Source organism: Triplophysa rosa, linkage group LG15 (genome assembly GCF_024868665.1).
Source record: "Triplophysa rosa linkage group LG15, Trosa_1v2, whole genome shotgun sequence".
In the NCBI taxonomy this organism is placed as follows: Eukaryota; Metazoa; Chordata; class Actinopteri; order Cypriniformes; family Nemacheilidae; genus Triplophysa; species Triplophysa rosa.
The window spans coordinates 23,606,801-23,632,639 of record NC_079904.1 but is presented as its reverse complement, the minus strand read 5'-3'; the positions used below and the strand labels follow the sequence as shown (position 1 = coordinate 23,632,639).

Sequence of the window (25,839 nt, the reverse complement as noted above, 5' to 3'; positions counted from 1 at the left end):
TTTATGCAGAATTAAGATCAGTGTCAATTTTGACAGCAAATTTTGATTTAGTTTTAGTCATAGTCTTTTGTTTTAGTCATCCCAATTTATCATAGTTTTATCAAAATCTACATTATATGAGTCTACTAAAATCTATCTGGATTAACTCATTTAATTGGTGTAATTAAATGTTCCATACAAAGCTTTAACTGTTTTGACATAATTTACTTTACCTTAGAATTAAATGAAACCAGGTCATTAGCTTTATTTGTCAGAAGAGTTGAGTAACTACTGGATAAGCATTGTTGTGACACAGAGAATATTAGACCATGATCGACATGTAGCAGTTCATTCAGTCTCATTTTGACTCAATTGACTCGTTCGTTCAGTGAAGGGCTGTGTTGGGTGTAACTAGTTACTAAGTAATTAGTTATTGTAATTTAATTACTGTTCCCTTGAAAAAGTAAAGTAAGGGATTACTCTTATTTTTTCTGTAATTTAATTATTTTTTTTTTTTTTTTTTTTATTTTATATTTTTTGTTTTATTTGTGTGTGCAGTAGTGTAATTGACATCAAAATTCAAAGTCTAACTTTAAATTCTGTGCTTTAATGTATAATTCTCACATTTGTAATACGTTGGTCAGTTAATAAGAGTACTTTATGTAGTTTAATATTATTTATTTAAATGAATTAAAAGAGTCGTTTCATGTCTATCTTTGAATCACTTAACTCATCAAGGTTGATATAGGATATAGAAAGTAATTAGTAGTAAGTAATTAAATACTTTTTGGAGAGAGTAATTTGTACAGTAATCTAATTACATTATTGAATATGTAAATAGTAACTAGTAATTAATTACTTTTTGAGCGTAATTTACCCTTACTCATGCAGATCACATACTTGTTTTTATCATGTCATTGGCTCTTTTAATCTACAGCACGACTCACTTCATTTCTTCTCTGATCGGAACAGCGCTGGTTTCTTTTGGCTTACTTTATGTTCATATCACGTTATGCAGCAGCTCACGTCAGCGGATAAATGAACATTGGCATTTAAACATGTTTGTGCTCCTTTTGTAATGAGTTTCGGGGTGACTCGCCTGCAGTCACGCTTCAAGTTTGCTGTGTTTGAATGGCAATTGTGAAGGAAAATATGACGCTTTGTAAACCACGTGGAGACACAGATTGTGTCTTGTGCTTCTTTCTCTATCGCACATGTGAGATAAGCACACGTGACGCGCTGGCGCAGAGTAGGTAGCGTCTTGACCGCCGAACGAATAGAATTAAACATCATATCGTAAAATATCCCCATCTCTCTTCGATGCGCATCGTAACATTTTTGCATCGCGAAATATCGTAATACGAAGTATCGTTACACCCCTACTATCAAATATACATGCCACACACATACACACATTTTTCACACATTTATTTTGGAATCGATTCATCACAATTAATCGATTTGACAGCAGTAAAAAGAATCCAACATTATTACGAATGAAGAAAAAATATATGAACTCCAGAATATAACTGAGCAACAAGGTACTGTATATTGTGATTCTACACTTTAAAAAATGATGGGTTATATCAACCCAGCATTGGGTCAAAAATGGACAAACCCAACAGGCGGGTTAGAAATGAACCTATGCTGGATTGTTCCAAGCAAATTTGCTGGGTTGTTTTAACCCATTGTTGAGTCAAATATAAACATTTTCTGTGTTAATTTAACCCAACTGTTGGGTTTTTCAATTTTTGACCAAACGATGGCTTGAAACAACACAACGTTGTTTGTTTACAGCACATTTGCCAGAAGCGTCTCTACGTTGTTCTGATGATATACGTCCAGCAAAATCCAGATGCTGGTTTCTGATCCTCTACAGATTATGTGACAGAGAGGTGACCCGTCTGTAGTTTAAAAGTCTCTGTAACGTCATTATGGTCACTCACTAATCTCTCCGTGCCAAAGGTTAAACATCTGAGCAGCAGAGCAAGACGCTCACGCTGGGATATTCTCTCAAACATATGTGTCACACAGTTATGAGCTATGAGAAAAATATTCTTTTACCTTTTAAAAGATATGCCTACTTATAGTTGTTACAGTAATATCCAGTCAGTTGTCAGGTCTTGTCTTTCAATACGTCAGATGAGAAGTATATAAATGTGTAAAGGAACGTGTATATTTTAGGAGCAGCGACTGGTCAGCATTTCCTACTGATCTTTACCTTAGATTAAATGTTTGTAACGGGAGTTGTAGTGGTTTAAATGGAAACTATAATGGTCTCTAGTGTGTCGAGTTCTGTTGGTGTAATGGTTTTAATGGCAAACAGCTGATGGTTCATAATGGAAACCATTAAAACAATGTACCCATCTGCCACCGGGACGTTACCCTTCGGAAAGGCACCATTTAGGTACATATACATTTGGTACCAATATGAAAGAGTAGTATGCACTCTTTAGGTGTGAAGGGTACCGTCCCAGTGACAGCTTGGGCGTTTCTTACCATTTTTTCTGTCAGTGAATTCCTCTTGTTTTCTATCCAGCAGGGTTTGACAAATTCATTTTAGATGTGATTTCAAGTAATCTCTTGATACACGTGTGGCCATTAAAACTGCATGTAAATATTCATAGAAGAATTAAAAGCGATGTGTTTTAAAACGGTTATACGGCACGTCACATGCACATGTGTGAAGTTCTGCATTTCTAATATTTCTCACAGCTTTTCGCAAAACAAACGGCAATGTTTTGTGCCATATTTAAACACGGCAGTTTTTTGTGCCCAAAGCAGCATTTATGCTCCCGGAAATATCGCGGTTTCCTCGGCAAGCCGCTGCACCAGACAGCACAGCACTGCACACGATATCACAGACTCGATTTCCAGACTGCTGCTGTTATGCTTCTCGATACACAAAATCAATCGATAGAAATATAATATCAATATAAAAATCTATCAGCTGAAGAAGTGCTGAAAAGGGAGCCCAGAACTGAAACATTTCTCCTGATGGACACAAAGTGCTTTCATATTTTTGCACAAGTCAAACTGTTCAACTGCGCGTGTCTAGTTTTCTGACTCTCCATAATATTGACGGCTTCGTTTTCTTACCTTTGACATCAGCCGTCGGATCACGTTTATCCATCGATGTGCATGAAACGGACAAGTTTGTTCTCGGATTTCTCGGGACGGTTATCACAATTCCTCTCGTTTAACACGATCCATGTCGACATGCGCGTCCACTGCGAGCAGAAACACATCTGAACACATGTGAAGTCCGTGTGCTGATGCATCACATCCCAAAACACCTCAACACGAGTCTTTCACGTCCATTTTACAGGATTTATTTATAAACTGACTTCAGTGCTTCACAGATAACTCCATTCGCGCACCCGCCGACTAAATGTAGCCGACCGACACTCTATGTACACATGTCCTAAAATACCCGATGCAGCTGATCCCCTTCTTGTTGATAAAACGTGCGCTCGAGGATGTGATTTCGAAAAAAAGGCAAATCCGATTATTTGTTGCGACGGTCTTCCGCTCTGCGGCACGCGCGCGGCGCGGGGAGGAGCGTCAAGTGTAGCGCGAGACGGACTGAACCACCACAGCTCAAGTGAATATTGGTGCTGCTGGTCAAATTGCCTTATTGCAATTTCCCCGTCGTTTAGGTCATTTCTTTCTGAGCTGTTTTTTTACGTCTCTCTTCATATTTTTGTAAAGCTGCTTTAATGCGAAACAATGAGACGCGCTATAGAAATACGGTTTGTGTTGGGCATGGTGGTCAGTTTTTGGAAGTAGGTTAATTATTTACCTTTCAGTGAAAACGATATTCTTCTGGAGATTTTTTTGTGAAAACGTCCTCTAGAACTTTATACCAAGATTTATATATTGTTTTAGGTGATATTTTACTGCCAGAAGAATGGGTTTAATGCTAAGGTCAAACTTATAGGCTATTCTGTAGTCAACTTTATGGGCTTTGACAGCAGAAATCGTCAGAACCTAATCATTATAATTTGTCACATGACAAAGAATTGTTGTGAAAACATTTTTTCTTGTCTGTATTTTTCTTCTGAAATATGATGACTTTGGACTTGTTTATTGGTAAAGCCCAATCACTGCGGTAGTTTTCTAGAAGGGAAAATCTTTCTTTATGTGATGACAATAGCAACAGAAGGTCGTCTGTGTTGTCTGCACTCAAGGCAAGGGTCAGATCAGGGCAAGAAGAACGTGAGCTGTTAAAGTGTTGTAGACAATTTATTTAAATATGAAGTAAGACAGCACACTTGACATCTGCTTTAGTCTGACTCAAGTACTCGGTCCCTGTGTTGTTGATTTTATAGTAGGCCTATTCAGTTGTTGCCTTTGTACATTTGTAATGATTATGCATCATAGACTTTACCTCATACACCACTCTGGATGACTTTTAGAAAAAGCCTGTTAAGCGAACTGAATCTTTTTTTCAATGAAGTTGCCAAATATTTTATATGATTTGGTGTATTTCTGTATACGTGTGTACAGTGTGTATATGATTAGTTTTGCCTTCTTAGATATGTTGTACTGATCTCTTATTAATGCAACAGAATAGTTTATTAACGGAGCATTGTGAACATTTTAGCAGCATCTAGTGGTCAGGTTGTGAATGGCAACCAATGGCTCACTCCACCGCTCCTCCCTCCCTTTCTAAGCACTACGGTGGCTGACACAGAACTGAGATGTCGTCACGTTTTCGCTTCTTTGCTGAAGGAGATAACATATTTACGAAACACGCTCTGTAGAGCAGTTTGTCCGTTTAGGGCTATTGCAGAAACAACATGATGAATGGCATGTAAGGGGACCCGCGGTGTATGTATACAGAAATATCTCATTCTAAGGTAATAAAAACATGACGTTTCATTATGTAAGGTCTTTATACACCTCTGAACACATAGTTATGGGTGTTATATTGCATTTCTGTCAATAAAAATCACACACTGGACCTTTAACTGCTTACTGTAATGTCTCTGTAGATATTTGGATTGTCATCTGAATTCAAGTATCTCTCAAGTAACGGCTTCTCTTAGTGTACAGTAGGACTGCTTTTTCAACATATTTTTGTTTTCATTTGTTTTATCAAGATATTTGTTTTTTGAGTATATTTTCTGTCATTTATATGAGTTCTGCCCTACAGTTCTGTCAGTATGAGTGTTGTGGAGCTGTATAGGGCTGAATATCTTCCAGTCCTCTGAGTCTTCCTCGCCACAAAATGTTGAGATAAACTTTTATGGATCTTTAAACGGTTTGACTTTGTTTTTTATTTTCTCAGACCAAATTTTCCAATTCTAACTCCTACTATAACTTTCAAGATATACAACCATAAACATTTACAGGCCTATCCATCTGTCTGCATGTCATCTGTCTGTTTGTCTGTCTAAATGAGACTGGTGTAGTCTGATGTGGACTAATGAGACTAAAATCTATTTTAAACTTTCATTAAAGTTGCTCCTTACAAGATTTTCATTCGAGCTATGATGTAAGAACTCATCCAGAAGGCTTTATAACAGTCACAAGCCTGCTATAGGACTAGTGTGTGTGTAATATCACTTCCAAGTCACTAGAGGGACTATAGAGCTCACAGTTGGGTATTAAAGCGGCTTAGCCCGTAGTAGAAACAGGAAGCTAGTGAGACTGAAGCATGGTCTGGTTGTTTGCTCAAGAAGTTTGTGTCCTAGTTGGGAAACATGTGTTTTAAGCTCAACAGAAAATGGACTTTTGATTACCTGCAATAACTTCAATGCCTTTGATTGCATCTTTGGTTACCTGTATTTAACCGAGTGGTTTCCTTTTGTTGCCTTCTTTAATGAATGGTCTTGTGGATGTAAGGAGACTTGAAAGAAGATTGTGGAGGAGCTTAGTAGTTACTTTAAGCTACAAAGACTTTCATTTCATCATTCTCATGGTTGAACAGCACATGGACATCAGCTAGGCCACTACTCTCTTTCTTATGCATTTATGGACATTATATGTTTAGTTTATTGCTTTTGATTTCTTTATTGGGTGTTTTATGTAAATATTGTCTCTATTGGAGGTTTGTTTGTAAATGCACTTTCATATGCAATATAAAGACACATAGTTTGTATTTTATGTTGAATTAATCTATCTATAAAAGAAAATATTATTAAAGGCAGTGGGTTACCTTTTATAAATTATTGTGTAGCCAATTTTGAGTGTGTTCACCCTTAGGAGGTTATAGCTTTTCATCTTGTTTTTCAGGTAAAGTCCTCCAGCGTGATGTAGAAGGCATCTCAGAGGGGTGTAAATCTTTTATATATAAAACTTTGAGAAGTCTTAGAAGAAGACCTGTATTACTCTGCTTTTATTAAATCAGTTGTGTACATCCCACAGCTATATTGTCAATACTTGCTTTGTTTCACAAACGAATGACTGTTACTTATTTGACACTTATTGAAAGATGTTGATTCAACACAACCGAACATCGCAAACAAGCCTTTCCTCCCAAAATCCATGTGATCAAAGTCTATGGATCACTGGGCTGGGTTTCCCCAAAAACGTCGTATCACTACGTCGTTCTCAAGAATATATCGCTACCACTCTTAGGGTATAACTTATGAGTGACGTAGCGTTTAGAAGGTTTTGTGAAACCCAGCCCAGATCATTTTGCAGTGCATGAAGAACAGATGTTGGTGTACGTGCTGAGATGTGTTTATGTTAAAAAATCGAAAGAGCCATTAGCCGTGTTGTGTTGTGTTTTCGTCCACTGGAGACAAGAATCCATAACACTGATGGTGCTGTAACACAAATGGTTTCTTCAGCACATATTGGGCACCTGCAGGGAATGAAGAGTGCAAGCTGGGTAGAATGTTAACAACCATAAACAGTTTTGACTGCTCTGCATCGTATGTTCACAGTGAGATTCCCCGTAGAGCGGCGACAGTGAAGACTGTGTGTGGCACTGACTGCAATTGAACTCTGAAATCAATTCATCACTTCAGCGCTTACACGTTTCTTGGACACCTGAATTAAGAGCACATCCACAAGAAAATAACATGATCAACCTGAGATCACGCTACATGTGGTCACACCGTAGCACTTATAGAAAAATACGCTGGGAGCATCTGAGGCACCACATGATCGTTTCTAAGTTGATTGTGGTGGGATTTCGGGAACACAGGTAACTGCCATAAACGCTGCTGGAGCGTAAAATGACTCTCCCAAACTGTCACAACAATCCACAGCAGAAATGAAAATCAAGATATTAATGCAATCTCACCCGTTTAAAAAAATGATAAAGGATTATTTTGAGTATAATAAAAAAATTACTTTGAACTCATTCTGTGAGGTAGATTTTTCTACCTCCATTTAACATTAAAACGGTCATAATTGATGTTGTTGCTTCTTTGAAATGGAGAGTCGAAGCGCAACATTAAAGGTAAACCAGAGAGAAGCAATCATTTATCACTCTCCCCCAGGGCATTCAGAACTTTTACAAATGCTTCAAATGCCCTCGGCCTGGAAGACTTTCATACACTTCAACAGAGCCAAAAGAAGCACAAGAGACGGAAATACTGCCTGTCAGAAAATTATTCCGAGAAATTGAAACAGCTCAACTTATTTTCCAGACTGGGTCTGCATTCTGATGATAAAATGTGAGTTCTCCAAACACTGCCAGTATATGGAGGTTTTATTGGCGTTATGAATGCACATCCTCTGATAGAAATCTGCACAACAGCAAACGCTCATTACACCCAATGACATATTGCTGAAAGATGTTCCATCTCCACTCACTGCTAGCCAGAAAGAACTGATGTTACAAATGACAATAATGCCATTTTCTCTGTTGGGTTTATGTTTCATACAGATCGAGGAGTGCTGTGCAAATAAGGTCTTTTGTGATTAATTTGGCCTTTAGCCATTAACCCTGTTTCACAAGCTGAATGCCGTATGTTTCCATTTAAATTCAAGCCAATGCCTGTGAAATCGCACTCGCTGGGCGCTGAGCATCAGTAATATCAAGCAGCTCAGAATTTCTGGACAATTTTATGGGCTGCAGCCAATTACATGTGCAGAATGTTGAAAAGGCATCGACAGTGCTGACCAGAGGCCGAGCTGCTTCTGATAATACTGATCAGAGTTCACAGAACCGCCGTCAGATCAAAAACCTGTGCCTTATTTTTTAATCACGCAATCAAGTTTAACCGGCATTAAAGCCTCAAAATAACGCTGTCTTGCATTTAAATGAAGATATCCAGATGTGTGGTGTAGAGGAGTATTTTGATTCATCTGATCTTGTACATTGTCAAGTATACCAGCTGCTGTCCGTGGTGCTTAATGAGAACCTGGCCGCTGTCCATGGTGCTGAACGAGACACTGACTGCTGTCTGTTGAATTGACCCAGAAAACATCTATTATGTTGCTCAGGGAGCAGACTGCTGTTCATGGTGTTGATGTTCTGTACTTGTTAATTCGCACACAGGGGCTCTTTCAATATTGAGAGAACAGAACCATTCTGTTGTATACATTTACATACATTCTTTTACCCGATAGAATTTTTTACAAGAATTTTACCAGAAAATATCCTCTTTTGTGTTCCACCGAAGAAAGAGTCCCATACAGGTTTACAATCACATGAGGGGGAATAAATGATGACAGAATTTGTATTCTTTCTTGATCTCTTTAAGTCTGCTGCTTGGGTTTTTGTATCCTATCCGCTGTTTTTTCTTTCTCTCTTTGGCATTCTGTACTATTGCTGCTTTTCTGGATTGGCAAACCAAACCCACAGGTTTATAAAAGACTGCATGGTTGCTGAAGGCCAACTCAAATAGTTTTGAGTAGTGTTGACTAAAATTCTGTCTCAGATCAAAAAACTTCTTTCTTTATCTTTACCTCACTCCTATTTGAAACGGCCATGAATCTATTAGAGAAGTCAGAGCGTCAAGGTGACATTTATTTTATAGACCTTGTTTTGTTCTTCTTTACATTGGGAAGCTTGTGTAGGCTTTTGTATTTTCTTGATATTTTCATAAGGTCACTTATTTTTGATTATGTTTTGGCTCTTTCGCCATCCTGAAGTCAGCAATATGATTTAATCAAATGCATCAAAAATATATGTTATCTTTATAATTATAGACTGATGTGGGAGCTGGGTCATAGGTGTACACATATTTACCATTGGATTAAATTCATGTCAGTAAGTCAAAACAATATTTTTCAGTATATTTCCTGGCTTCGATTTGCTTTAAAAAATACATTGATAATACATTGACAACATTGATAACATGCAAGCAAACTCATATGTAATATGACGCATCTGCTGACATTAGTTAATGACTTACAGGTTTAAAATATGACGCAATCTGCCCATTTGACATCTACTAACCAAATGACAGAATTGCATACAGCTCTTGACATTATGAAATGTGTTTTCTCTTATTTTTTCTTTCTTAATTTTGCAGTGCAAACTATATGTGATTTTTTAGATACCGGATGTGGTTACTATAAATTGACAAATTCATCATGTGGAATTTTTAAAGGGGGGGAGGGGGTCTGATGAAATTTCAATTCTTTAAATTTAGTTAGTGAGTAGAATGGCTGTTTGAGCATAAACGACATCTGCCAAGTCTCAACGCTCAAAGTTCACAGGAAAGGAAGATATTTTCTTTAACAGAAATCACTACAATGACTAAAATTAACAGCTCGTAGGCACTACAACAAACTTTTTCATGAATCCCAAAATGTCCTAATTTTTTTTTAATAGGAAAATTAGACCTTTCCTGTCCGAGCATGCTACGCAAGTTCTAGTCCAGACTGCAATGCGCTACTGGCTGTGTCACAATCCCAGTCTGTGTTTCCCCTGTGTTTGTAAACACACCAGCCTTCCTGTGGCTCAGTGGTTAGAGCATGGCACTAGCAACGCCAAGGTCATGTTTTGATCCCACGGGATTGCACATAGTCAGAAACAAATGTATAATACAATGCAATGTAAGTCGCTTTGGAGAAAAGCGTCTGCCAAATGCAGTAATGTAAATGTGAACTTTTATGTTACTTCCTGTTTTGTGCCATGTTTTGTAGTCCTTTGTAGTTTTTAGTGTTAATTAGTTCCTCCAGGTGTGTCTTGTTATCTTGTTAGGTTCAATGTATATAAAGCCCTGATTTGTCATAGTCTAGGGTGAGTTGTTAATAGTGTTACGTTCCTTGTTTCCAGCATGTCACTACGCTCTGCAAATGAACGACGTCTTGTAGTGCCATCCCAAAAAATGTAAAAAATCACTCTCACGTACCTTCTCTGGACATGTTCCCCATCTGTGGAATGATCTGCCCGCTGCTACAAGATCAGCAGATTCTGTGGCCATCTTTAAGAATCGTCTGGAAACCCATCTCTTCTGTCAACACCTTTTCTACTCTTACTATATAAAAAACCTTAGTTTTGTATACTGTGGTAGGCTGAGACCAGTTTTTACAGCACTTATGCTTTTTGTTGGCGTTATGTTGTTCCAATTGCTTCTATTGTTTACCTCATTTGGATAAAAGCGTCTGCTAAATGACTCAATGTAAATAAATGTACATTGACCCTGCCCCCTGGAACACGAATAGGGTAATGGGCAGCACATCTCAACACACACTCTAAGCGGTAGACCAATCACAAAAGACTGGCTCAGCTTGACCAATCAGAGCGTTTCGGAAGGAGAGACTTCATAGAACCAGGAACTCAACAGCCTGAGAATCAAGATGACGGTGTAAAACACAGGTGAAATATGTAATGTATAAAGCATTTTTGAAAATCGAAACATGAACAATTACTGTTTAGCACATCAAAATATAATAAAGACTTAGAAAAATAGGCAAAATAGGACCACTTTACAATACTGTATGTGCTACAGCATATGAATGAATTTTAATGAATGACTTGATTCATCAACTTGGAGTGAATTTTCATTTTTGTTTCACTGTACTATCCTGACAATTTCACGGATTATTGCCTGTCTTTATGCATCACACAACAGGCTGAACTTCTGTTAACAATGACCTTACGGCTGCTTTCCAATGAGAAAGAAATTTAAACTGATCTGTTTTAATCAGTAGAGAGGGAAAAGTCAATATTCTGCTGCTCTGTTATAGTGATGAGTTCAGTCTAACTCTCTCATGAGGAAAGGGTTCATGTCTTGGCCTTGCATCTGATAGATTGATTTGTCACCAGCGCTTTCTTGTTGAATTGATGATCTTATCTTAAAACAGTCTGAGGTTCCCTGGAAGCCATTTAAAAGAATTTTCCAGTACATCAATATAAACCAAGTCACAGCCTCATTTAAAGATGCTTGCGATTATAGGACTTGACCTTCTGAGATTCCCAATGACACAACACTCTTGTAGAGGAATCTGCAGGTCTACTTTTTGAAACGTGCCTGAATGTGTTACAGTCAAACAGTCAAACGGAAGCGTGCTTTGCATCACAAATGTTGGGCCTGAATCACAACATACAGTTTGAAGCTTTACAGAGCTTTCATAACCATAAACTGTTTCATAACCTCACCTGAATGACATGACTATTCAAGCAGCGGTTTTTGGATTATTTGGCAAAGTATAGAACATATATTTTTTAGCTTTTATCCAGAACGACTTATCAATGAGAAAGCTTTGAGCATTTTGCCTTGAAGGCAAACATAACATCTTAAAGGGATAGTTCACCTTTAAAATGAAAATTCTGTCATCATTTACCCACCTGTTGTCATCTTAAACCTGTGTTTCTTTCTTCTGCAGAACACACAAGAAGATATTTTGAAGAATGTTGGTCCCCATTGACTTGCATTGGTTTAGTGTCCATACAATAGAAGTCAACGGGGACCAACAGTTTTCTGTTGCCAACATTTTTCAAAATATCTTCTTTTGTGTCTTGCAGAAGAAAGAAAATCACGCAGGTTTAAAATGACAACAGGGTGAGTAAATGATGACAGAATTTTCATTTTAAAGGTGAACTGTTCCTTTAAGATGTTATGTTTAGAGGTGAGAATAGTATTGACCCTAGAAGTGAACAGCATAAAAGAGGAGAGGATTAAAAAAACGTATAATAAAATGTTAAATAAATGTTACATAAAGTTCAACAGGAATTAGTCAGATCATATTTTGGATATTCCATGTTGGTAATGACTATGTGTTGTAATAATCCAAACAGAATTTTGTGCCATCATATTCAAATCTCATCTCAGTCTGGCTAATGTCGTTCTTTCAAAGGAATGTTTGCCATTTTTATCTTAAGTGAAGTTGAAATCACACTTACCGGCGGCTTATGGAGATATATATCATCACTTAATCTTGGAGATTATGGTAGGTCTGTCTAGTAGTAATAAATGTGTGGAAATGTTCTGGGTTCACAGATGGTACAGTACAGATATTATTCACGGTGATGTTTTTTATTTGTGTTGAAAGCTTCTCTGGAACAGTTTGTGAAATATTTCTGTACATAGATATTTTCTGTATTACATTTTCTCTCTTCTGACAAAATAAAATAGCTTCAAATCCATGAAGTCATAAAATCATATTGTTGAGGTTGTTGGTGATTTATTGTTTTCATGTTTTTTATTGTGCTTTTTCATGCCCGTGTTTTGTTGTTCATTCGTGTTTATGGGCTTGTCTTTATCGCTTTTGGATTGAAATATCTGCTTGATTTTCGTCACTGTGGACAGTGTGTTACACTGCAGCAGGTTGTGGGTTCACATCTCTTCTGTGCTCAGGAACCACCGATGTCTCTGATGTGCTAATGAGAGTCTCTCACATTCTCTAAAAACGAGCCTCTCCACAGAACCAACGCGTGACGACACGTGTACTTAAGTCCTGATTAACATCTCTGTAAATCTTTGAATATGTCTAATAATTAAAACAATAGTCATTCTATTTCAACATTTCTTCTTGATAAGAGAAGTGAGCACATGTTTTACTTCTTCAATAGGAAAAAGCGTCCATTTTCTGAAAAACGATCAACAAAGAATAAGAGCAGTTGTTTAAACAAATATGAGCTGGACACAACACAGGTAAAGATATCCAATATTAAAATTTGATGATATTCAATTTCAGATATTTGACATTTCTGAACTTTCAATAGAAAATATAGAAAACCTTCCAAAACATGCATTACAGCTTAGACAGAAATAATCAGGGAAATCTTTAAAATTGTATTCTTTACACTATAAAAACCAACAACCTCAAACTTAATTATTAAGCTTCAAATCTCTTGAATTAAACACATTGATGTCTGTCAACCCTGAACAATTCATAACACAGCATTTTTACATTTTAAAGGAGAATTTGTTACATGAAATCATTATTTCCACAGTTGCCCACAATTCTCCTCTCTTCTGTTTCTCCTGCAGAACATCAACAGTGGATGTGACCCGTCACTCTCATCATTCTCCTCCTGCGACAGTTCAGAGTTCATCACAGCGTATTAAATCTTAACATCCAGTCAGTCCCGTCATCCATCACAGATGATCTGGAGGTCATGGTGTATGACTATAAGAGACACAAACGTCATCTTCATCTGTATGTAGCCTATATGAACGGTGTAGAGACTGCTCAGATGTGCCCACCTCTGGTGGTCTTTTTTTGGGACAGCATTCATCTTGTGTCAGTGTGTTGCAGCAGATTCAGTTTATTTCCGTCACGGCACACGCTGAGCTCAGCACAAACACATTAAACATGCACAATAAACCCGCTCTCTTAAAATAGGCCTTTATAAAGCAACACAAACGACCGCACAACTCACATGTTATTCAAGAATTCAGAGTGCGTTAACATGCAAGCATTTCTGTGCGTTTAAATGAGCACTTAAATGAGTCTGTGTGCACATTACAAAAATGCTCTTTACGTGGACCCCAAACAAACGTTCTTGTTTTGCTTTATGTAATGTTATGAAAGAACACAAGAGCATCGTGTGCCGGATAATGTGTTTTGCCTTAAGCCTTGACTTGCTTCCTTTTCTCCTATCGATCAGATCAGCCCTTTCAATCCTGTAGAAGTTTCATACGGATCAAGCTCAAGCAGATCCCTTCAGATGTTTACTTGAAGGTTTTTCAGATGGGTTTAGCCGTCAGTGCGATTACTAACGGATGATTTGGTCGCATGTAAATGTAGATGCAGTGATTGACATGCAGACTTATTCATGAGATGCTGAATGTGAGAAAATGACACTCGACGTGTTCGGCCCGCTGGAGATGAGAGGATTGCACTTCTTCAGATGTGCTTGAGCCAAACATCTACTCACATTCTGCACGATGCTGTATTTATAGACGAGTATGTGGAGAAATGCTTTTATACGTCCTATTTGAAATAGATGGAAATAGTGCAACGTGATTTGATTCCAAGTAACAACGTTCACAACAAGCAGAGGCGGAACAGCCAACATAAGAGTTTTCTGTAGCTTGGCTTCATTAAAAAAAGATAAAGATAGATTCGCGAGACGCATACGGTCTTTCCTGGTACACCAGTAACAGATCATTTCTAAACATGACCTTTTCAAACAAATCTGAACGGAATATAAGAAGTTCATATTATTGTCAGTCAATTATAATCAAATGATTTTCTGACATGGTATTTTTGTCTTGTTTTCATACATTTACAAGTATGTTTGTCTCTTGGATGGATTTTGGCTGGGATTGTTTTCTCTGTGAGCTATCGTGAGTGATGTTAGCGTTGAATGTGATAAATGAAGATATCTTGCCGTATTAAACATCACGGTGCTGTGCACATGACGCACACTTCAGATGCACCCTACATAGACGGCTGATCATGTTTTGGAAGAGAGTTTATTGTTATCTACAGCTCCAAACTTGCTGTCTGGCTGTCTTGTTTGCTCTGGCCCTTGTGGTCAATATGTCTGAGGTGAAGTCCATTTATTGTCTTAACTGGAATCATTTGGCAGGTTTATGGACTCAGTGTGAGATGTAGCCGTGTTGTTTAATGCTTCTTTCTGCTGGCGAACCAGGAGAAGCCGGGTTATTGTTTCTGTGCTGTCAGCTCACAGCTTCCAAATGATTTTCTTGTCAGCCGCGAGCTAAGGATTGCGCTCATAACCTCAAACCGCAGTGTTGTCTGTACAACCCTACCTCACTTCAAAAGTGCAATAACTTTATAGAATTATAATGCTATTAATAATACTATGATATTGCTTTAATACATATTATAATATATGGACATTTCATTTCAAATTGTCTTTTTGTATTACATCACCCATTTATTGATAATTGAGATACCAACGTTTTGTCATTATGTACTCACCCTGAAATATACATTTCTTTGGTCTGTGGAACACAAAAGACAATATTTGGAAAAACGTGGGAAAACAATCAGTTTTGGGGCACCATCATAGTAGGAAAAATGACTATGGTAGTCAAAAGTGACCCAGAACTGATTGGTTACAAGCATTCTTTCAAATATTCTTCTTTGTGTTCTTCACAATGAGAAAGTTTCTGGGTGAGTAAATGATGAAAGAATTTTTGGTTTTGGGTGAACTACTGCCAATGCGCATTTATTGACATCATCAACTTCTGTTAAATGATAGGGATAAATGGTCAATTGAGTTTGTAATCTGGTGTTTATTGCTCAACACATTGGCTTTTTCAGTCGGTTAGAGAGAATGATCTGAGCTGTTCTCTACCTGTCAGCTGGTGTCGGAGGTTTAACAGTCACACAGGCGATGGTTTTCAGATCATTGAACAAAGTGGTGTAATTTTCACTTTAAATGTGATGATCCAAAGTCAACCTGAAGCGTTTCAAGTGGATGTATTGATTGATTTTATGAGAGATGTGTTGGAAACGGATACATTCAGAGAGCCGGCGTATTATTGACTCCTCTGGGAAATTGAGGTAAGATTACTGTTCCATTCGAGCTCCTGTAAGATTGCGAAAAATGTCTCAAAGTCAATGATCAGGTGTTAAATAAAGGCTAGAAATAATCCCCGTGCATGTCAGTGGTGTTCAGGTCTGAAAGTGCGAGCACACAACAAATCCCCAGAAAAACAAGCAAAAAGCCGAACACCACAAAGAAGTAAACCTGCGACACATCGACTGAGCGTCAGTTTACTGCTGCAACGACACGACACATGTTTGCATTCACATCAACACTGTTTGTTTCGACATGATGCTGCGACTCTTCAGATGAAGGACAAACACGTGTTGTTTAATACACGAGCAAAGAATAACACATTTCAAAATAAACACATTCACCTTCATGTGATGGTGTTGATAAAGAATGTGATGCAGATTACAACAAATACTTCTTCAAACAGCTGACGAGGGGAAATTCAAAAGCAACAATAATCAAATCTAGATCAAATAAAGAATGATATAGACTATAGAAAGAAAGAACCCAAGTAATGCAACTGAAAAATAGCTATAAATGGGATTTTTGGAACAAGGAGAAATACTAAGCATTTGTGAGGAAAATGAATGTAATATAGTTATGAACACATAAGTTATTATAGATAGGATAGAAAGAAGACACGTGTTGAAATGTTGACGCATGAGCTGAACTCACAGAAATAATGTTCATGCTAGTAAGAAAACAGCAGGTGGCGATGTAAACCCAGTCATGTTGATCACTGTGTTCTTTTATTCTCCGTGTCTGTCTGGTTTGGCTTTGGAAATACACCTTTATTCCTCAAAAATAAGAGGCCCCCAGGTCACAAAATGTGACATCTTCTATCCTGATATTATTATACATTTTTAAACTAATCAGCATTTTAATGTGAAACATGGTTCATCCTCATAGTTATTCTGATCACGACAGTGAATTAGGCTAAATATCGGATCGTTTATTGGAAAGTTAATTTAATCCTTACGTGTTACGTTTATTATTCATTCATTCGATTAATATTAAATTACAAGTACAGCGTAAAAACACAGTGAAGTAATTTTCTATTTAGCTGTACATCCATTGTGTCTGAGCAATTAGAGCCGTTGAAGGGGCGGGGCACGCACGCGCAGCTGAGGGCGGGGCTGTGACTCGTGACGCGTTTACTGTTAAGTGATTATTAAGAGTTTCCGGTTAACGGTAAACGAGAGAAAACATCGACCGCTTTTTCCAAAACATGTATTTATTTGGGTCTTTTGAGAGGAAAATACGGCATGGAAAGTGTTAGACAGAAATAATAAGGATTATAGAAGAATGGAGGAAAAATCAACCTCATATAATGTCGGTAAAATCACTCGGATGATGTTCACACGATACATAAACTGCTGCAACTACAAGACTAACGTACACTTCATTCACAATACGGTCGTTCTTTGCTACTTTATGACTCACAACAACATTTATTTAACAAAAACAACGCACTTAAGTCAAACCATTAGCCTAATGTTATTGTATCAAAGCATAAGTATGGTACTTTATTATAGTATTTCTTATAGTAGAGTGTGCTATAGTATGCAGTATCCTGTAGTATTAACTTTAGTAAATGGACAAACTGTAGTAAGTACTGTAGTGTCCCTTAAGCAAAGTGAATATATTGTCAATATATTCAATCATTTAGAATAGATCTAAAATTACAATATATTGAATAATACTTACTGAATTGAAACTATTCATCTATTGTAAAAGCATAAGCACTTGCTTCCAAAATGTGGAAGTGTATTATTTAATATATTGCCGTATGTTTTTCATATATCATTTTTGTTTCCTAAGAGGTTCTACAGTATAGTACGGCTAAAAGTGTACTAACAGTATGTAATGTATATTATATTGATATTAGTACTGCTGGATGTGTGTGTGTAGGAGCGGTGAGCTGGTTCATGAGAGTGTCCAGACTGACTGTGGCCGTGGCCATTATTAAATCCAGACCATCAGAAGGTGTCAGACACTTCACTGAATCTCTCTCGAAAACACTCAAACAGCAGGACGAGGGCTGGAAATCTAAAGCTCGTGGTCTTCAGGAAGATCTGCTGCGTCTCAGACAGGAGCTGATTCTTACACGCTCGCTGCTGAAGGCTGAGAGACGCGCCGGACCACCAGACGGTAACATCTCATGGTCTGAGATCTCAGGTCACACTCGATGAACCCAAATTTTTTTCCTCTAACATATTTTGGTTTTAAACTAAACATTGGGGTGCACGAGTTGCAGTGTTTATTTTGGACACATCTGTCATTATCGCAGAGTGATTCCGAAAGCGATTTTTCTGCTTACACAGGTCAACAAGTTGTGGAACGTCTCCATCAGGACGACACGCAACACTTAAAGAGCGTTGATATCACCTCACACAGCGGCGAGGCTCCGCGTTTACCGCTCACTCCTCCAAACAGTCAGAATGTCATTCTTCAGGGCAGGTCGTGGCCGCAGGACTGCGGTCTGGTGAAGCACATGCGGTTCCTGCAGTATCTGAGCGGTCTGCGTAGGGATTATGGGCCGTCGCTGTGCGTGGATGACGATGATGAGGTCGTCTGGAACTCGGTGGTACAATTACTTGATTGTGTACTGGAGGTTTTCAGACAGGCACATGTCGGACAGCCTGTTCATCACCCAGAGCTGCTCCGTCACGCCACACAGGTGATGGCACAGACCCTCGGTGGAGGAAAAACAGATCGATGGCCTTCACTTGAGCGTTTCAGTCGAGTGGAAGATCTGTTGAAAGAGATGATCTGTCTACTGCTAACCAGCCATCAAGTCAATGAGGTAAGTCAGAGGTTTTTAAAGGAACAGTTCACCCAAAAATATGAACGTTCTCTCATGACATGTAAGCACAACATGAAGTTATTGACTTCTCTAAATTTAGAGCTCGTGGCCTCTATAGCGCCCCCTGTGGCTCCGTTGAGAATGCACGGGGGTCAATGTATTTCAATTGAGATCAGTTGCATAATGCAAGACGCTCATTTAGAGTGCATTCAACAAAGCCGTTTTGATGAAAAGTAACCATACTCTTCAGTTTGTCGACGTTTTAATGTATTTATTAAACATGAGCTAAAGATAAACAAACGGCTTATTATATAGTATTGTAAGGTAACAATAGTGAGAGTACAATAACTAAAAATAGCTTAAGAGGTCAAAATTAGACCCTACAACAGTATTGTAATGGACTGTAGGCCCTTCAGCACGTCACATTAAATCAACACTAACCAAAAGGGTGTAGTACAGAATAAACAAGAGTAGAAATTCTCGCATTGTTTTTCAATTGACAACATTTCCTGATGCTAATGGAGACAAATGTTGTTTGTCAGTAGTGCTCATTTTGTCTTTCTCCTTCCCCCTTGCCCACCTCTTCACCCGTGACATGTTTTGTTAGCCTCAGACACGCCCCTACAAAAACCCTCCGCAGTCCATCCTGTCACTGTCTGATGAAAACTTATGATTTGTGCTTCTGAGTAAAAAGACATTTGCTCCCTGCTGCCCCCTGCAGGTCACGAGTGGAATTGATTTATAGTATTGTGCATACACCTTTCGCTTGTGCACAAAAAACAAAAGATTATTTACATTTAGGCACTTGGCAGACAATTCTAGTGCCTTACCGTGCATTCAACAAGTATTTTGGTTTAAATAGGAAAACATACTGTTTTCTTATATATTGAAGATAAGTATAAAAATGAATAAATGTTCATATCAGTTAAATTATATATAAAGATATATGTGCAAATATTTCCTAAATATATACATGTATGTGTGCGTGTTTATGAAAACATCTTAAATATGCACAGTGCACAGACATACATTATGTAAACAAACTTTTATTCTAGGTGCGATTAATCGTTGAACAGCCCTTAGTGACAGTATGCAGTATAGTAAATGATTTACTTACGGTAAGTATGAGCACAGAAGGCTGTAAAAATACATCTGCATTGTTTCTCATTTTGAGCTTTAATTAAAAAACATCTACAAAATCCCAACATTTCATTCAAGTAAAACAATTTGAAGTGAGGGGAATATCACATTGTGGAAAAAACCACACCTAGAAATTCTTATGAGTAAAACATCTCCCAAGTATATTCCCATTGATATTTACAATCTCTGAAACATGATGTTGGCCAGTCATGACTTCTTGTTTCACAGGAGATTAAACATTAATAACACAAAGCCCCTTAATCATTCATCACAATGGATAAAACCAAAGAATATCGTTCTGATGTGCACCAAAAGATTGTTGAGCTACACAAAATTGAAAGTGGATTTAAAAGGATATGGTTGAAACAATGAAAATTCCCCTTTCCAACATCAGGGCAATGATCAAGAAGTTGAAATGGACTGGAGATGTGTGTCTATATTGTCTCAATGCACAGCGAGGAGAATCCGTGGAGTGGCCAAAGACTCTTCAGAGATCTTCAGAGCATTTAATACAAATAAAGGAAAACTGCACCTCCATCAGCACGAGTTGTTTGCGACACTGTTCAAGAAACAAATCTTCTGCTCTCATGCAAAAACAAACTCCACCATATTCATCTGCCATAGTGGAACTTCAAGCAGGACTGGGGTCTATGGCCAGATGAAGTGAAGAAGAGTTTCTTTGGCAGCAAGAACACAAGACAGGTTTGGTGCACACAGGGATAAACAAGTGCCTCATATCCACAGTTAAATATATCACCAGATCTTTATTGTTGTGGACCTACTGTTATACCAGAGGTCCTGGACATCTTGATCAGGTTTTATATCAAATACCAACAGATATAAAAATCTAAACCTGACTTGCTCTTATAGAAATCTGGTAATGGGTCGTGGTCAGATCTTCCATCAGCACACTGGTTCAAAACAAACATCCAAATCAACAAAAAACGACTCATTGAGCACAAAACCAAGATCCAGCCACAGCCATCCCAGTTCCCTGATCTCAACACTAGAACATGAGTGGATGAACTGAAGATAAGAGAGCACCAACATTTGAAGGATCTTAAGAGATTCTGGATGAAGGAAGGGACTCGGATGACTTGCCATACGTATATTCTCAAACCTCGTCAGACATAAAAGAAAAGACTCTGAGCTGTTTTTCATGCAAATGGAGGTTACCGAAAGTTTTGAATACAAGGGTGCCAATAATCGTGACCTACATGAATGGGAGAAAAAACATTTTTTACAATGTGATATTCCCCCTCACTTCAAATTGTTTTCCTTCAATGAAATGGTGGAATTTTGTAGATATTTTCAAGCCTTCTTTGTTCATTAACAAGGGTGTCAACATTTGTGGAGGGCGCTGCACTTATATTAAAAATACATTTTTAACCAACAATTCCATATGTAATATTCAAAACGGTATATTGTGATATATTAACAATATAATATTCTGTTTATTTTTAAATGATTTAATATATTGACGATGTAAAGAAAATGATGATTTATTTCTGTAAGGGTTCATTAATCAAATCTATAGTTTAGATCGTTTATGTATATGCAGAAGTTGTTGAGGTGATGTGGAGGTGTCAATGTGAAATCCAGCTGGCTGTGTTTAGAAACACTTGAGCACAGTTTGACCCTCACGTGTGATGAGACACTGCGTGTTCTTCTCTTCACCGCCAGACTGAATGATGGAGTCTTATCTTTAATCATGAAGGTCATTTTACTGTAACTACTGTATGGTGTGTGTGTGTGTAGCTGAACACAGGTTTCACTAAACGAGTGACGTGACATTTCTGCAGCTAAATGTCAAATGAAATCTAATGAAAATGTAAGTTGTAACTTAAGTTGGATGCATCGACTGCAGATGTGCAGCATGTTTTGGCACATTTCATCTGTACTGTTTTTATAGTCCATGCTGTTTGAAAGGACTTTAACAGAACATTAAGGAACAGAATTATTCCAACAATGAAGATTTTTATAAAGTGACCTTCTGTTTGTCCACGCAGGGCAAGAGAAAAGGACCTTAAAACAGCACATGCATAGACAGCCAAAATAAAAGGGATTTATACTCCATCATTTTCATTTTAGGCTACAGTACTCCTACGAGTTTGTGCTGTGAGCCAAGAACATTACGTCTTGCACGGTTCATTCAGATGGAATATTTACTCAAACCGTCACGCACTGTGACTCCAGAAACATTACATTTGGCAGACACTCGCCTCACATGCTCTCTGTGTTTATAACGCTGGGGTTTATGGGGTTTTCTTTGCTCAGACTGAAGCTTTGCAGTTTGTTTTTTTCATTGTCTGCATGTTTGTGTGTGAGCTGATTTATGATGTTGAAGGGTCAGAGGTCAGTCTGATGTGACGTGTGTCTGTGTCAGTTCTCAGTGAAGGCTCTGATGTCCGAGTGTCTGATGACTCTGGGAGAAAGTCGTGGCGTGAGAGCCGCTCTCGTCAAGATCTTGATGTCACACATCGTTCAGCTGGCACAACACCTGTGGGACATCTGTCAGGTATTGTCATAGCAACCACACCAGGATTTAACTCTTAAAATTTGTAACGTTTTTACCTGTGGGCTCCTGAATTCAACTTTCCACCAACCAAAGAAGCAGAGTCATATAACATTACAATTTCTTTCTTCGTGGCATCATTCGTTAGCGTATAATATCCAGTCCCGTGGGTTCAGTATTGGCCAATGCAAGGACAACGACTTGACTTGAAAAACCTCAAAATGTAATGTAGACAAATACGCAGTTCGTTTAGAGCAGGCTATCTGGACTGTAAGTGACGGCCCTTTCAAACACAAACACGCCCCTAAGTATAATCCCACCCCTAACACTGATTGACAGGTTTATTGAGCACTGGTTTCTGTGCATGAAATTGGAAACAGATGCAGAGTCATTTTTAACAGGCTCCATATGCCACACAAAGGAAGTCAAATAGCAGATGGGTGTGTGATTCTCACGAAATCTTGCTTTCAAGATGTCAAACGTGATTTTCTACAAACCGCTCGCATCAGCACATCTCCTTTTTATTCATTAAAGGCCTAGAGTGGGATGTATAGCGGCCACTAGCGGTGAGTTTGAGAATTGTAACCAATCTCTCAGTCCTCCGCTCACGTCCGCCCACCTTTCCCTTTCAAAACTGTCGTCGGCTGAGACAGCGTGTGTTTTCTCATGTTGACGCAGGGAAGAGATCATGCTGGCAAAATTTCTACAAAAAGGCCTTTAAAATTCTCATTACCGTAACCATTTAAAACTGTAAATCCCACAGCATGTTTTGCTAAAAAAGAGAAGCCATGATGCCATGAAGGTTTTATTAAAAAACATACGAACTAAAGCACGTGCGCACCCATTGCCAACAAAAAAAACATTTAAAACAGAGACATCAGTTTGACTAAAAAAACATATTTTGTCATTTGAGAAAAGCTAGTAGAACATCTAATTGAGTATTTTATAGGCCTGTGTATTTGGCAAGGGCCTTGCGATATGATACATATCACGATAGATAAGTCACAATACAATATATTGAAGATATTTCAATACGATACATAATTACAATATATTGCTTAATAATTCTTTTTCAAATAAAAAATGTAAAAAGAAAATAGAGCTGAAAAACAACTTGCTGTGGACCACTTGGGGTATTTTTTTACATCCCACCAATAGAATCCATCACATACTAGTAGACACCATTTTAGTTTCAATTAAAAGTAATACAATTTCAATTATAACCATTAAATCCATTACATTTTCTACGAGTTCTATTGTTTTTTCAGCAAGATTGTTTTGGCTGCTCTTCAGTTTGAGTTCATGTTAATGTCAGTTTGTGCATTCTTTAGATTGCATTTTAGGAGATGGAATATTTAATTACTCACAGTTATTGTGTGACAGCGGAGCATGAGGATAGTTTCGCTTTTGCAACTTTATAGTCTTTAGGGCTGCACGATCATTTATGGCGATACCACTAAATCCCATTGAGCTCAAGCTGGCTGCGATATGCAATGTGTCGATATTGTTTTTAATGCGTCGCTTGTCCGTGAAGCACAGCTCTGGGATCAGTAGGAAATGCTGCTCGATCTAAAAGCAGTGCGAGTTTGAGTCGCTTATGATGTGCATTTGAAAAAGCAACACCCGTCAAACATGATCATTATAAACATACTTTATTATCATAAAAATACCTGCTGAGGCTTGAGGAACAGTGATAAAAACATGTCCATAGGCATTTCCTAGATTCTAGAAGGTGTTATGGTCTTCTTCTGCAGTGCGTATGTGGAGTTTCTGATGCAGCAGCATTTTTCCGTACTTCACTCACAAGCTGTGCATAAATCACCTGATATTTATCGTCGGTTTATCGTGACAGCCCTAGTCTTGTGTTACCCTGCGACATCCTCATTGTCCGTCGATTAAAAAAAAAACTCCTTTAAAAATAACCTTTGCTCCAAATCGCGCATCACAATGAACGGGTTTCAACACGCGTCATTAAAATCAAAGCGCACCACACGTCGCCTCTGGAAGCTGGAGTGCCATGCTCGCTCCCGCTTGAGAAAATGGCTGCATGTAATGTATATGACATTAAAATGTGATTTTAATAAATGTATCGATAGTAGAGGTTGGTCTATCGATATACTATCGTGAAAAAAAAAAATTGCGATAGTTTGCTGTAGCGATATTTTTGCACAGCCCTAGTATTTTAATGTTACTCTGTTTAATTTACAACACATAATGCACTTATAATGTGATAAATCAGGACGCATTACGGTAGTTCTGCAGAAAAAGCAATAAAATACATCAATATTTCTTTGCCATGTTAAAATTATGCTTTGTGCAATGTAGAAAACCCAATTATGTTTATTATTATGATTTTTTTTATTATCAAACGATATGCTTTATAAATAAAATCTTTACTGCCATGATGTTTCGCTATAGTTTCAGAAGAAGGACTCGGGTACATAGTCATAGGGGCTTTGCTTTTCTATTCGAAATTTGGCAGAAATGTTACAGTTTGTCATAAGTTTTACAAACATTGCAGAAAGTATCAAAAATAACACAGTTTTGAGTTATTTTGGGATTTTCTTTAGCTACAACGTCATTCCAAAAGTTACATTTGTGTTATTCCGCAGTCTTGATGAGTTGTTTTATAATGTGAAATAAATCTCCAGTAATGGTAGTTTTTGTCTTGTTCAGAGTTCTTCAGATCATCAGATGGATTGGATCCGCTATGAGAATTCCTTCTATGTCTTCTGGCTGTTGGAGCAGCTGTCTGCGGACGCTGGTGTGGAGCAGGAGCTCATATCCCAGCTGGAAGCTGGAGCGTTCTCTCTCTCAGATGAGTTTCCTCTCTTCTCTCTCTACATGTGGAGGATCGGCGGTCTCTACAGAACCACAGGCATGAGACCCGATGAGACGGAATGTTCCTGAGAGCTGTCGTACAGGAAGAGCCTGAATACACACACACACAAGCTTAAACACATGTCCATAACATCGTATCTGTTTCTGTAGAAGATGTGAAAAAAGATCTTGTTGAGAGGCAATAAACCATTAGTTACTGTTCAGCTCTTTAAACGTTTTTGTGTTGATATACAGTCTGCACTCCTTTTTATAGAGTAAGCACATTTGAAAAAGGTTGGGTGTGTCTGTATTTGACATAAAGGGATAGTTCACCCAAAAAAAGAAAATTCTGTCATCATTTACTCACCCTCAGATTGTTCCAAACCTGTATAAATGTCTTTGTTCTGCTGAACACAAAGGAAGATATTTGTAAGAATCTCAGTAATCAAACAGATCTCATCCCCCATTTACTGCCATAGTAGGGAAATAATTACTACGGGAGTCAATGTGGGGGTGAGATCTGTTTGGTTACTGACATTCTTACAAATATCTTCCTTTGTGTTCAGCAGAACAAAGACATTTATACAGGTTTAGAACAATCTGAGGGTGAGTAAATGATGATTTAATTTTCGGGTGAACTGTCCCTTTAACTGTGGGTTGAAACAACCCAGCGTTGTGTGTGCTGTACTAACATTGACTCATGTGTTGTTATTGTGGGTGTTCTGCTTTGCATGTGTCCCGTGT

At 38.0% G+C, this 25,839-nt stretch overlaps 2 protein-coding genes across 3 annotated transcripts in view; one reads left to right on the top strand and one right to left on the bottom strand.

Annotated features, from left to right (window-relative positions):
- Positions 1 to 3,576, bottom strand: part of lrfn2b (leucine rich repeat and fibronectin type III domain containing 2b) — a 70,304-nt gene extending 66,728 nt beyond the window's left edge. For both annotated transcript variants that reach the window (XM_057352076.1, XM_057352077.1), the window contains exon 1: positions 3,079 to 3,576. The gene's annotated coding sequence lies outside the window, so the exon portion shown is untranslated. The remainder of the gene's footprint in view (positions 1 to 3,078) is intronic.
- A 13,520-nt stretch (positions 3,577 to 17,096) lies between these two features.
- On the top strand, positions 17,097 to 25,232 carry mei4 (meiosis-specific, MEI4 homolog (S. cerevisiae)). Its single transcript, XM_057352206.1, has 5 exons — positions 17,097 to 17,150; positions 17,726 to 17,965; positions 18,139 to 18,620; positions 22,147 to 22,278; positions 24,952 to 25,232. The coding sequence occupies exons 1-5, from the start codon at positions 17,120 to 17,122 to the stop codon at positions 25,183 to 25,185; spliced, it is 1,119 nt and encodes a 372-aa protein (XP_057208189.1). The 5' UTR covers positions 17,097 to 17,119; the 3' UTR covers positions 25,186 to 25,232.
- The last annotated feature ends 607 nt before the right edge of the window (positions 25,233 to 25,839 follow it).